Genomic DNA, 13,912 nt, shown 5'->3' with positions numbered 1-13,912 from the left:
TATATGCAATTATGTTTTGGGGAAGAGTAGGGGTAACCTAGAGTGAGTTTCACCTATTTTCCATCAAATTCATCTGTAAAGGTAAGTAAATTACTCATCTAACTTGGTAATTGATTATTAGGCCTCAGAATCCATGATGATGATTTTGGGGGATGGTTTGGTTAGACTTAATGTTGGAATAACCCTGGTTTGAATGGAAACATTATGAAACTTCCTTGGAATTTGGGGTAATGATATGATTCGGGTATGTTTAGGCAATTTGGGTCGGTTTTTATGTTATTTTGATTGTTTGTAGACTAAGAGCAAGCTAGACTTCATAACAAAGGGAAGACTCAAATTTATTAGAGCTTTCATGTTTGATTCAAGGTAGGTGGTGATTGGATTATTTTCCGTTTACGCCATATGTACATGTTAACTATTTCGCTACTAATACTTGTACAATGTGTGGGTAAGGAATTGAAAAAAAAGGAATGAATATGAATTGATAATTGTTATTTATCTCATGCGATAAATGTGTTCAATTTACTTGTGTTACAAATGTGATGTTATTTATTGTGATTGTGATTGAAATTGAGTGTTGTGTGATATTCGGTTGGTTTGAGTACCACACCGGGTACATACTAACGAGTGACTCAAGTACCACACATGATACATGATATCTCTTGATTGACTTAGGTACCAAGCTTAGTACGAAATATCTTATTGATTGGCTCGGGTACCACAATTGGTATAAGTGATTGTTCTATGTGTAAGTTCCATAAGTGAACCAAACTTGATTACTATATTGTCGTTGAACATAATTGTTGCGGCAATATTTGCATATTGTCTTGTTTTTACTAAGTTTTAATTTTCTATTTATATTTCATATAACGTAGGATGAGGAGCTAAAGGAGGAATTCGCCCAAGGAGGGGCTCGCGTCTAATTAGCTAATTGGTGAGGCAATAGTTTACCAAGGCGATGATCAGTAGCACGGGTGACGCATTGTATGAACTGTTGACACCCAATTTTGACCATACACGATAGAATTGATTTTCGAGCTTCTTAATTTCAATCAATTTGAAATAATTAATTTCAAAATATTTTTCAAGTTATTTTTTAATTAATTTTAGTCATTTTATAAATTTTGAAATACTATATATGTTTTATATAATTACGCATATAATTAGTACATCTTATGAATATTCGAAAATCGTCTCAAAAAGATTTTAGTTTTATCTTAAACATTTGGTTATTTAGTTTAGTGTAAATTATAGTTATATTTTTGAGATAATTAGTTTATAATTAAGTTGTTTGTTTTATTTCGTTAAGATTAAGAAGCTCGTTAATTAATTAATATTAATTCGTCTTATTTATGTTTTAGCCGAATTTATTAATTAAACTTAACTTGGCTATTTCTTAAACTCCAAGATCTAACCCCTCTTTTACTCCTTATTAGACCAAATTTTGGGCCATTTTCCCGTTCAATCTACGCAACCCATTATATTCCTCAAGCCCAAAACCTCAATTCCTTCAACCCAACCCCACTCTTAATTCCCCGGCCCATTCCCATTCACATCCAAAAGAAACTCAGCGCACATTACAAGAACAATAATACAGCGTACCAACACCACCCGACCCCATCGCGTTTCTTCTTCACGCGAGAACCCAGAAGCTGCGAACCAATCTAGAAACGCAAAATCCAGCGAGATCGAACCAGACGCAACCTGACCTCGCACGTCCAACCTCGTCATCTTTCATCTCTCCCTTATTCCATATGTGAGCAGTGCTAGGTGGAGCAATCTCTATTCTCGAGCGTCCTTGCTCCAAAATCGAATGGTTGCCATTCCAATACCGTTGGTGATTTGTACTCATGACAACTCCTCAACCTTAGCCTCAAAGGATTTTTGAATTTCGAATTTGAAATCCTTATCCTTTTCTACCAGATTTCTCCCCTAGTAGCCCTAGTCTCCTTCTATATAAGCTCATTTCTTTTTTCAGTTTTGGGGTTGGAGAAAATTGGGAAAGAAAAAGATACAAAAAATAATTTTAACCATCAAAAAAACATACAAAATATTTATCCAAAAGTGATTTTCACTAGAGAAATCAAAAGAAGCTCTCAGAGTCCCTGAAATTTCGGGAACTAGAGGCTACAGTTGAAAACCATCATTTGCTTATTGTTTCCGTTTCCTTCAAAGTTAAACTTGGAATTGTGGTGGAAAGCTCGTTTCGTCCGGTTTGCTTCCCAGAAAGAGGTAAAAGTCTTTTCTTAGCTCTGTTTTTGTTTGATTCGTGGTTGTTGTATACTTTTTGTGTAGGTGTTCTTAGTCATATTTTAGTTATCGTTTGTTAGGAGTGATTAAGAATCCATTTTGTCTTGCCTAAGAGTTTAGTTACTGTTCTATTTAAAAATATAGAAAAGTTCTTATTTCGATTTTGGTGCTAGCCGATTAGTTTAAGTTATGTTGGTTACATTCGAGTGCATATTTCTTGACTTGGACTATGTGGTTATAATCTGCTATAAGTTTTGACTGATGGTGTTTATTACTTTGTGTAGTTTGAAAGTCATGTAATATAACTGGTGACTTCTATCATTGCCTTTCCTTAGACGCATATAGCTCGAGATACAACTCATGTGTCCTTTTTTATCGAGAATGCTAGCTAAAATATGGAGTTTTTATTAGTTTTAAAGTTTCTATCATCTGTTTTTCTTTTGAAATTTGTATTCGTTGCTGAAATGCTATCTTTGCCTGCCTATTTTGTAATATCTGTTAGTATGAGTTGTCAACTAACAGACCCATTGGCTCTCAATACCAATCGAGGGTCTGTTTGAGTGAGAAATTGCTTACGTTTGGGACTGTTCTGTAGCATTCTCCAAAGTGCTAGGTTTTGTTTGTGGGTCTGTTAGTGTTAATTTTGTTCTCAAATAATAGTAATGATTCCGGAAGGCAATCAACTCGATAGTATTTGAGTTCGAATTGTTGTTGTATCTCTTGCTGATTCAGTTCTAGTCAAGTTCGTCCCCTGATTGAAGCTTAAGAAGCATAAATTGACTGCCCATATTTGCTTTAATTTAAGGTAGGGTCAAGTGTTTCTTCACCTCTTTGTTTAGATCTTTAGAAATGATTTTCCCCATTCATATTCTCTGCTATTTTGTTGTTTTGCTGCTACTGGTAATGATGAGCTAATTTTAGCTTCAAATTCATGTTTAGTTTTGTGTTATTTTTATCCTAGTTTGGACAGTGGATGAGCATGTTATTTTCGGGTTTGCATTTTTGTTGATTTGTCTCTCGTAATTTCTAAGCTCACTAATTTTCTTATATCGTGTCATATGCGTCGTAATTTTCCAGCATGCCTTTGTTTCTTTTGTGTCTCAATTTGTTTTAGTTTTAATTGTATTCCATTGTCTATTTGCTTCTTGGAATTTGGAAGTTGGGATTCTTTTGGTGTACATTGCTAATTGTATGCAATACTCATCATATAGTACATCAAATAAACACTAAGTTGTTTATACCATCTAGGATTTTAGCTTTCTGTTTGGAAGCAGTAGCATAAATAATCAACATGAGTTGGGTTGCTTTGTGAACTTGCATTTCTTTCCTTGGAGCTCCACTGATGAGTTAAATCGAGTTTGTTTGATATACATCAACTTAGGAGTTTACTATAATAATTTATCGTATGCATATCATTGCTCTTATTATTTTCAATTGCTAATTCTTATTTCTCATTTTCGTTGCATGTAAAATCTGCCCCCGGGTCCTCATGGACTCTTTCGCCTATCCTTGCATCTTCTTATTGGGCCACAGAGGCCCAATCATTTCCTTCCGAGTCGGACAACAGGGAAAATTGAAGGACAAGTCTATGGATTTGACGTACAGGTGTTTGGAGCTGATATACGGGGTTGTATAAAATGGGAAAATAGTCCCGAAAGTCTCAAATTTCGGAAATTGTATTTTGTTACTTTGGGCCTAAGCCCTTTTAGTCTTAACTATTACTATTCTGTTAGTTTAGGACAGGTGGAAGATTGGCCTAAGGCCCAAGTAAAAAAACAATTCTAAATAGTTTAGGACAGGTGTAAAGTGGGTCAAAAGCCCAAAATGAAATTAGGCCCAAGTGCTGGTCCATGCAGACAGAAAGCCAGACTAAGGCCTGGACCTTCTCTCCCTCTTTATTTAATTTGTTTTCGTATTTGTCTAATTATTTATTTGCTAGTTAATTCTAAGGTTTTTCCGTAACTCAATTCCCTAAAAGACGAAACAATCATATCTTTAAAATCAAACAAGTATTTTATTTGACTTTAAAATATTTAGTACTTAACTAATATTTTTATTTCGTCACCCTTTCCCTTTAAAAAACAAGTTCAAGTCTTAATTGTTATTTCTTCAAACAAAGTATTCTTTTATTTTAAAATCGTTTAGCTAAATAGTTAATTACCGGATAACTGCATGTTAGCGGCCATTTCGAGTGCTTTCAAACCCTTCCCGAAATGCTAATATGAACCCCGAACTCTTTAAATATTTTCTTTAGATTTACTGTTTGATCTTTTGAAAAAGCAGTTTTCTTAATTTTTCTGTAAAAATTAAGTGGTGACTCTTAAAACCAGTGTAATTATATTTTCTTACTAAAACATGAACCAACATGCGGACCGTGTGAATCAAATATTGTATTGTATTGGGATCTGGCCGATAATTCTACCAGCACATTGTGATTTGTTTATTGATACTGCATTTATTTTTACTTTGTTGAGTATGGGGCATATTTTGGCGGCTGATATGCGACTTCTTGTGAGACCGAAACTTTTTGAATCTAAGGATGAGCTGCTTCTTCCGAGCTGCTATGGGTTCATCTTTTCTCTCTTGTCTATTTTTTGGACTCAGACTCTCGTTGTTTTGGGGTTACATCCCATATTCTAGACTACGTAGATGATTTGATACACGACTTTCAGTTTCTAAGGGGTTACTTCCCCACTGTTTGGTGATAGTGGTTTTTATTTATGAAAACTGTTTTAAATTGTTAAAAACTACTTCCTTTTGTTGTTTACTGTTTTACATGTTGGTATATAGTTGGTTCTCACACCACAAATTAGTGTGGGTGCCTTTCATGGCAGATTGGGCCGTGACAGAGAAGGTATATAAATACGTTTAGATTGATTTATCATATTTTTGTTCAATAATGTAGTTGTAAGCTAATTTGAATAAATAATTAGAGGTTCATCAGATCATTATCATATTATTAACCTCGTAAATCAATAATTATATAAGTGAATTAAATCTATGTAATTGAATACTTTGTATAACTGCGAAACAAAGTAGTAACCATATAACATCTCTTAAATTGTAACCACAACCATCTACTTGTTTTTTTCTTTAAATTTAAGTAGATATACATACAAAATCTATATGTGTTAATGTAACACTTGTTTAAAGCTGTGTTACTAGATCTAACTAGATTTTATCAAATCACAAGTCCTTTTGAGTTTGAGATTAGACTCTTTGAGTTACTTTATTAGTTGTACGACCGCGTAAATTTGCGTGTGCTGTTGGGAGCAACAATTAATATGTTAATGCAATAAATAATTTTAATTATTTCGCATTCAAATTTTAATATAACACAAATTTCATTTTTTTACTCCATCACTACCCCCACCCCCTACCATACCCCCCCACCCCAACAATTTTTTTTTTTAAAAGATTGTTTTTTTAAAAAAAAAAAATACTATTTTTTTTACCTCACCCTTATCTCGACCACCCCTACCAGACCCTCTCCCCTCCATAAAAAAATAATTTAAAAGTTTGTTTTTGATAATTATTTAAAAATTTTCATTTTTTACACCATCCTTACCCCTCCCCCCTTACCAGCCTCCTTCCCTCACACAAGTTTTTTTATTTCAAGTTTTGATTTGAAAGTCATGTTTCGAGTCGGGTGTGATTGAGTCTTATTTCGAAAGTCGGGATTGAGTCATGATTTGGAGTCAAATATTCGATCGGAAGTTGAGTCCCACATCGTGTGTCGTGTATATCAAGGTTGGTACCAGTTTGAATGTTGGGTCTCGAATCGAAAGTCAGGGTCGAGTTCTATATTAGAGTCGGGTTCTAGTTTGAATGTCAGATCCTAAGTCGGGGCTGGATCCCAGTTTAAATGTCGGGTCTCGAGTCCATGATAACATGTCAGAATCGGATCTCAGGCCAGAAGTTGGGTCCTCAATCGGGCTTCGAGTCGAGTTGGGTCTTAGATAGGGAGTAGAGGTCAGGTCTTGGATATGGAGGCGGAGTCGTGTCCTGGTTTGAAAGTTGGGTCTTGATTCGAGTGTTGGGGTCAGGTCCTGAGTCAAGTGTACATATAGGATCTCAGATTAGTCATTAGGGTTGGATATCGGTATCGAGTGTCAGTGTTGGGGTCATGTCCAGATTCGCGTGTCACGGTTGAATGTCAGGTCGAAAGTCGGGGATAGGTCCTCAATTTTGAATTGTCCGTCGGTATCGTGTCCTAGTTCGGATGTTAGGGTGAGGTCTTGGATCGAATTATCGAAATTGATTTCCGAATCAAAAACTATTTTCTTAAAAAATATTTTCTACTCTCCAATAGAAAATAAAATATATTTTTCACTAACTAACCAAACATTAAAAATATATATATGTTTTTTTTACTCACCAACCAATCATGAGAAAAATAAATCAGAAATTAATTTTTCAATAAAACCGTTGACTTTTATTTAAGTGTATAACTGTCCCGAACAATTGGATGATCTTTTTAATTTATGAAAAAAACCAAAAAATTTCTGAACTCAACCGAATAACTTTACATGTATGTAAATATATTTATATATTAACATTATGTTATAAATATATTTTATGACATTTTTCAAATATAAATAACCTAAGTCCTACGCCTCTGCTGACTAGACGATTTTGGGTCTTTGCACTTTAATTTGCCTTACTTAATTAGGTTTATAACTAAAAGATACTATAATAGATACTCTATTAAACAATACATCAAAACCTATGCAAACACACCTATTAAATGTTTAAGATCAAACAATAGGGCAACAAAGTTTCACATTTTTTTCTTCTTGGTGAAGAATTAAAGTGTTTCATCAAGAATATATTTGCGAAATAAATATTTTAATAGTAGTACATTTTGAGGTGATATATTAAAAGTAATTTTTTTTTTGAAATTTAACCGACCATACCGATATCATAGAGAAACCGATATGATTGGGATGGTTTTAAAAAATCTAATTTTTGTTACATATTATAAAATACCCAAAAAATTGGAATGATATAATTTTTTAAAAATAATCGATCGAACCATATCATTGACACCCCTAGTTAAAAGAGGATAAAATATTTGGAAATTTGGCATAATCCATTGACTGACGTGTACCGGACACATAGGTACCAAATGCAGCTAAAAGAGGATCAAATATTTGGAAATTTGGCATAATCCAATAAGTGATGTGTAAATTAACAGTCGCGAATTTGGAAATGGATATTCTAATATTCCATTAGGAGTTTAAAAAGAAAAAAAAAACTAGTATATAATAGGGAACACTACATCATAATTGAGTTCCATTTACCAACAAATTACTTTTAGCCCTATCAATTTGTGTCTGGATTTTACCAACATGGGTTATGGTGTATTGGTAGAAATATTTCACCCTTAATTAGATGTCTCGTGTTCGAGTCCTGAATATGAAGAAAATCTTATTGGGAGCGCCACCTCCTAATAGGCCCTGTAGTGCGCGATCCAAATTTAATCGGAGCACCAATATGGACTCCAAACACCAAATAAAAAATAATAATAATAAAAAATTATTTTTTGATTTTAACTCGACACAAAAAAAAAAAAAACATTTTTCCCCAAAGTGGAGCAAATTAAAAGGAGGGATTACATAATGTAACCTTTTTTTATTTTTATACAACCACCAACCTCACCAAATTATTTATTGGGATGAATTGATTTATAAGTAATTTTTTTATTTATATTATTTTAAAATATAAAACGAAATATTTGGACGCTAATTCCGTATCGGAGTCACATTTATGTACGCCACTGCACGGCGGCGTTTCCTTACGATGACCTGTAGATTTCAGTACCGTCACGAAAGTATTAATCCATAGTCAAACCCAATTTTACCTTTTTCTATGCCAAAAAGCTTGGACTCTTCTCCATTCTACGTTTTTTCCTTTCCCATAAATTCTGCATTCATCGCCGGTTGACATTGCTCGCCGTCGCCTGTACTCACAAGGAACAATAACAAATCCAATAGGATAACGGAGCTCCTAGTTGAGCATCTTCAAGTTTCCAGGTGATCGGTTGTTTGAATTTTATCTCCTGACTTCTATGTGTTTTATTGTCCGAGTTATTTAGGTTATTTTTTTTTAGCTGAGCATTTTGTTTTGGACATTGTTATTCAGGTTATGGACGGAAAAAAAATGGTTAAAGGTGGTTATTTTTCTATGTTTAATTGCGGTTTCAACTGGTAGAGGTAATCATGATTTGATAGAATTATTAATTACTACTTAGACTTGAATTTCAGTTTCCAGTGTAGCGTGTTTACTTGGATGATTAGCAATGATATTAATGTGGCTTGTTAAATCGTCTCTATGCTACGTATAGTATGCTTTCTTGGATGGATTTGCAATCCAATTTAGCATTTTTCAGAATATTTTTACATTGAAATTCTTATATCTAGAAAGCTTTAACTGGACTACTGTTAACTTTATTTATCCAACTATTTTTCTACAGTATCCTAAGAAAACAAAAAAAATTGGTATATGATTCATCTCATATTAAACATGTTAAAGTTTAACTCTTCTGTTAAACTCAAACTAGGACACTTTTGAGACAGAGATTGAGGTAGACGTGGTGGAGCTGTTAGAGAGGAATGTGCAAACGCTGATAGATTTGCTGTATGTTTAGACGTTAGAACTCTTAGTTTCTGCTTAGTGCAAGCTGATCAAGACTTTTTTTTCACCAAGTTATTTTACTAATATATGTTATGAAGTTATTTTTCTGTTTACACCATGCTCTTTATGATTGTCGCCATAAACTGATCTTGTTGACTACCGTTAACAAAATTTCTAGATAGCTTACAATTATTTTGTCTGCAGAATTCAAAGTGAAGGCCAAGAACAAGCATCATGCAGCTATCTACAACCACACCCTTGCCACCATATTAGTGGAATATGCTTCAGCAGTAAGTTCTGAGAACTTCATATCTTTTTAATATATTTTTCCAAATTCTATCTGGATCTGTTGTAGTTTCGGGGCCACAAGGGTTGTAAATGTTCTGTATTTAGTATCTTGGAGGCTTCATCACTTGAGTTTGAAATACAATTGTATTAATTTTTTTATTAAGATTATTTAATGCTTTTTATGTAGTTTTAACTTCTATATTTCTGGAACTCCTGTCCTTTGTTTTTCTGCACTTCTGATTTGCAGTTAATGCACAACATTTGCCACTTCAGGCTGCTCCTTTAATGCAGTAATTACTTTACATTGTTCCCTTATATTTGATATCAATTAGACTGTAACCAAAAAGTCCCCTTTCATTTGCAGGTCTATGTGTCCGATTTGACAGACTTATTTGCCTGGACATGCTCAAGATGTAATGGTTTAACCAAGGTATTCTATATGGATCATCATCTTATAGTACGCTTAATGTTAAAAAAAGCTTCATATAAATATCACAATAGTTACCTTGTTAGGATCAAAAAATAAATATCACACGTAGTTTTCATATATGATTGGTTTGTTCAAGCCTTCATTATTAAGTTGTTTTGAATGATATATTTTGTTTTTTCCTTGAGCAGGGATTTCAAATTCTAGAGCTCATTGTTGATGTGCAACGATGCCTTCAGGTGTGTATTACACTATGCAGAAGTAAGCTTGCTCTTAATTAGACGCACTAAGCCGCTACTATGTGATCTAATACCCAATGCCCATTGCAGGCATTTGTAGGTGTGGCACGGGATCTTAATGCCATTGTTATTGCATTCAGAGGCACTCAGGAAAGCAGGTTTGGATACCAGCCCCTTACTTTATTATCATTATTGTGCAACATTAAATTTGATTTATGGGGTTTCAAAATTTGTAGTTTCGTGGTTAAATAGTCATTTACGTTAAAATGGATGTCTTCGTGGGAAAACCATTCTCTTGAAACGAATAATGATATGCTACTCTTTAAATCCTGTGAACCTAATGAAAGTCAGTAAGAATTTCATGACTGAGGTGATAAAATCATGTTAAGTTGTAAAATTAATAGAGAAAGTTATACTTCTACATACTTTACTGGCCAGCTGTCTGGGTCCAAGTTGGCTATTGATATTCCATGAAAATTTGTTATGTTGAAAACGAGAACTGGATCTAAACCACCTTTTACGATGTTGTGGATGCATACACCAATGGGGGTGTATAAGTAAGTACTGTTCTCCAGCTGAATTTGTTGCAACAAAAGAGGCAGAGATGCTATTGATAGAATTAGCTGTCCACTGGATATTTGGATTTAGTTTGACAAGCAAAAGAGTTTTAATTGATCGTCTTGACATGTTAACATTTTTTCTTAGTTTCTCTTCTTTCAACCTGAATAGTCCTAATCAATGTGTAATGTGTTCGGAAAATGTTCTGAGGCAAGGGAAAGCCTAATTTTCTTTAGCAGTCATTTAGGGGGAAGTGAAAATGCCTATGAGATCTGCAACTTTTGTCATGCCTGAGGTCATGTCTCACTTTTGCACCTTAGAGAGTTGTTTCTTGAAGAAAAAGACGAAAAAGAAAGCAGAAGAAGCTTTATCAAAAGAAAGGATAATTTAGCTGTTGAAGCTCATTTTAGCAAGATGTTTAGAAGGGATAACTTAGTTGTTGAAGCTCGTTTAAGCATATGCCAAATCATATGTGCATGTCGAGGAAAAGCCAAATATTGGGTGAACCGTTTGCATAAAAGTAAAACATGAACCAAACAACACCCAATTTTCTAGGTTTCTTCTGGATTTTTCTATCGAAGACATTTACTATTAATAGAATAAGAAAATGTCAATTTGGACATTGGGCATCCACTTCGGGCTTCATCACAAGTGAACCACCCACCCTTTGCTTCAAAACCTCTTCCCTTATAAAATAAGATTCAGTCATTATGGAATTTTCTAAGCACCAAGGTACTTGTGTATTTGGCTACTTATAGTTACTCCCTCTGTCCATATTAGCTGTCCACTTTCCCCTTTACATGCCCCTTAAAAATTATAAATAAGAAAGGGTAATTTTACTAATTTACCCCTGTTGCATACACTATGAGGATGGTGAGAGGAGATATATTTTACATCCCAAAGTGGCTATAATTGGAGTTACCATTCTTTCTGGTACAAAAAGTTCGTATAAAAATGAGAAATGCCCCATCTTTGAGTGCGGTTTGAACTATTGATTTAAGTAATTTGAAATAACAAATTTGGTTTACGACGAAACCTTAAGAAACTTTTTTGGAACTTTACAAACTTGTTTACACTTTCAACAAGAATTAATTGCAAGGGCAAAATGAGAAATTTAATTAATTCAGTAATTTGGGATAACTATTTTCAGTAACATGGACAACTAATATGGGATGGAGTGAGTACTATAACTTCTCGTGATTTTGGTTTCAAAATTTTGTTGAGGAGTTTGAATCTCTTGACCGTAATAGATTATGACTGTTGATTCATAACTTGTGAACCAGGAGTGGCTGAAGCTGCTTCAATCAGAATTCTGTTAGTTCTTGTCTGGGATAATTTTTCTAAATGGCAGAAAAAAAGAAGTTGACTAGAGTCTTCAGGTCTAAGCTGTGAAATGTTGAAGACTTTTCTTTTGTCTGTTGATGTTCACGGTGACCAAGTTTAAAATCTAATAACCTCTGATCAATCTGCTCACGGTTGTGATGTAATATGCATTATCTAAATTACTGTATAGGAATGAAGCTATATGGTCTCTGGCTGTGCGATTCAACATATATTTGATATGAAGTTCAAGTTTTAACTTTTTGGTTACAGCCTACAGAATTGGATTGAAGATCTATACTGGAAGCAGCTTGATATATCTTATCCAGGAATGGAAGATACAATGGTGTGTGTTGACGCCAAGCCTCTTCTGCTTCTATTTTGTTTTTTAACCTTCTTTTCTGCAAATTAGTTATCTCTGCCTCTTTCCAGGTGCATCATGGATTTTATTCTGCTTATCATAACACGTCATTGCGTCCAGGAGTGCTAACTACTGTTAAAAGTGCGAAAGAGTTCTATGGAAATATTCCAATTATAGTGACTGGACACTCAATGGGAGGGGCTATGGCTGCTTTCTGTGGCCTGGATCTCACCGTATGCACTAAAGACTCGCCACTCTTATTACAAAAAATCATTGTTTACATGTTTTGACTTGCCATTTAAAAAAATAGGTCTCATCTTAAATATCACTGATCTTGCATATCCTTGTGGACCATTTGCCATATAATGCAAGAAATATTCTCCAACTCGCACTTAATGGATCTATCTTCTTATTCCAGGTGCATCTTGGATGCCAGAATGTTTCGGTTATGACATTTGGACAACCACGAATTGGTAATGCTGCATTTGTGTCCTACTACAGAGAACGGGTCCCCAATACAATTCGTGTTACAAATCGTCATGATATTGTGCCTCATTTACCCCCTTACTATCAATACTTCCCTCACAAAACTTATCGCCATTTCCCTAGAGAGGCAAGTTCCTCAACTCAAAACCCTGTAATGCTTGATTTTTAACTGCACAAGTCTAGCTGTAAGGAATGATCTCTATACATAGAATATCTTGAGTTCAGTGCTGCGGGCAAATTCGTAAAAATTCAAATCTCAAGAATTTAAATTTGTTTAGCTATTTCAAATTTACACGTTAATGTTAAATTGTGAATTTTTCTCTATCAACCAACTTTCTGCATCTCTGAGATTATCTGTACAGTATATTAAATACCGAAGATATGTTGAAATGGTGTTTATGACTTTATTAAAAAACGAAGGTTGTCAATAATTGTATTTTTTTGTAACTTCTGCACTAAGAAGTTACACATGAATATATGATAAAGACTCATGGTAATAGTCTTTCTCATTGTGAGCATTCGAACTATGTTTAGACACATTCAAGTGACTCTGCCTCTTGCTGTCTTGATTCGTGGTTGCATTATGTTGACTGTGAATCTTGAAATTGCAGGTCTGGCTTTATGATCTTGGCTTTGGAAGTTTAGTTTATACAGTTGAAAAGGTCTGCGATAATTCTGGGGAGGATCCTTCTTGCAGCAGGTAAAGTTTCTCGTTCATGTGCTCAGCAGAAATATATGCACTGGATTTCTTCAAATTGCTTTTCATGCGGTTAGTTTAAGTTAAACTACAAGTGCAAACAGTGGAAAATGCTTATGGCAAATCATAACAAGTTTGAGGGCACATATGGATCCATTTTATAAAGCATTATGGCAAAAATGCTGATACATCATACAACTTTCATTTGTCAAATAAGAAAGCAATTTGAAAAAAAACAAACATTAAAATAAATTCTAACAAGAACTTTCTAAAGGTGTATGAGGTATGTGAAACACAACCGTACATAATTGTGATGATGCAAAAAAGAAGAGAAGAGAGTCTCTCTCACTTTTCTTCTGTTGATAAACAAACAAGAAAGGGAAACCATAATACACTGATATTTGGTAAGAGAAGTGGTAATTTTACTGCTGAACCATGTTGTAACGAAATAATCTGTAATCTTGCTGGTAATTTAGGATCCAGAAAGACCAATTTTTGGATTAGAAACATGTCGAGACTGGAGACACCTAAAGGTGCACCTCCTCTCTAATTATCTTGGTAGTAATAAAAGACTGGCTGAATGTTACTAGAGCTGTTGTTGGCCTCTTTGTAACTTTGATCACATCTTTGTAGGTCGGTGAAAGGCAACA

The 13,912-nt window shown here is 34.3% G+C and overlaps 1 protein-coding gene across 1 annotated transcript; it reads left to right on the top strand.

Moving 5' to 3' along the window:
• Nucleotides 1-8,196: 8,196 nt before the first annotated feature.
• LOC125812207 (lipase-like) lies at nt 8,197-13,269 on the top strand (the record flags this gene model as incomplete). Its single annotated transcript, XM_049491731.1, has 10 exons — nt 8,197-8,285; nt 8,395-8,465; nt 9,091-9,176; nt 9,539-9,604; nt 9,793-9,840; nt 9,931-9,998; nt 11,992-12,064; nt 12,151-12,312; nt 12,498-12,692; nt 13,177-13,269. Coding segments are annotated over 10 exons (951 nt in total), but the record flags the coding sequence as incomplete, so codon positions are not given.
• Between the last annotated feature and the right edge of the window lie 643 nt (nt 13,270-13,912).

Source organism: Solanum verrucosum, unplaced genomic scaffold (assembly GCF_900185275.1).
Source record: "Solanum verrucosum unplaced genomic scaffold, falcon-dt-bn FXZP01000115.1, whole genome shotgun sequence".
Taxonomy (NCBI): domain Eukaryota; kingdom Viridiplantae; phylum Streptophyta; class Magnoliopsida; order Solanales; family Solanaceae; genus Solanum; species Solanum verrucosum.
This window is presented reverse-complemented; position numbering and strand designations above follow the sequence as displayed.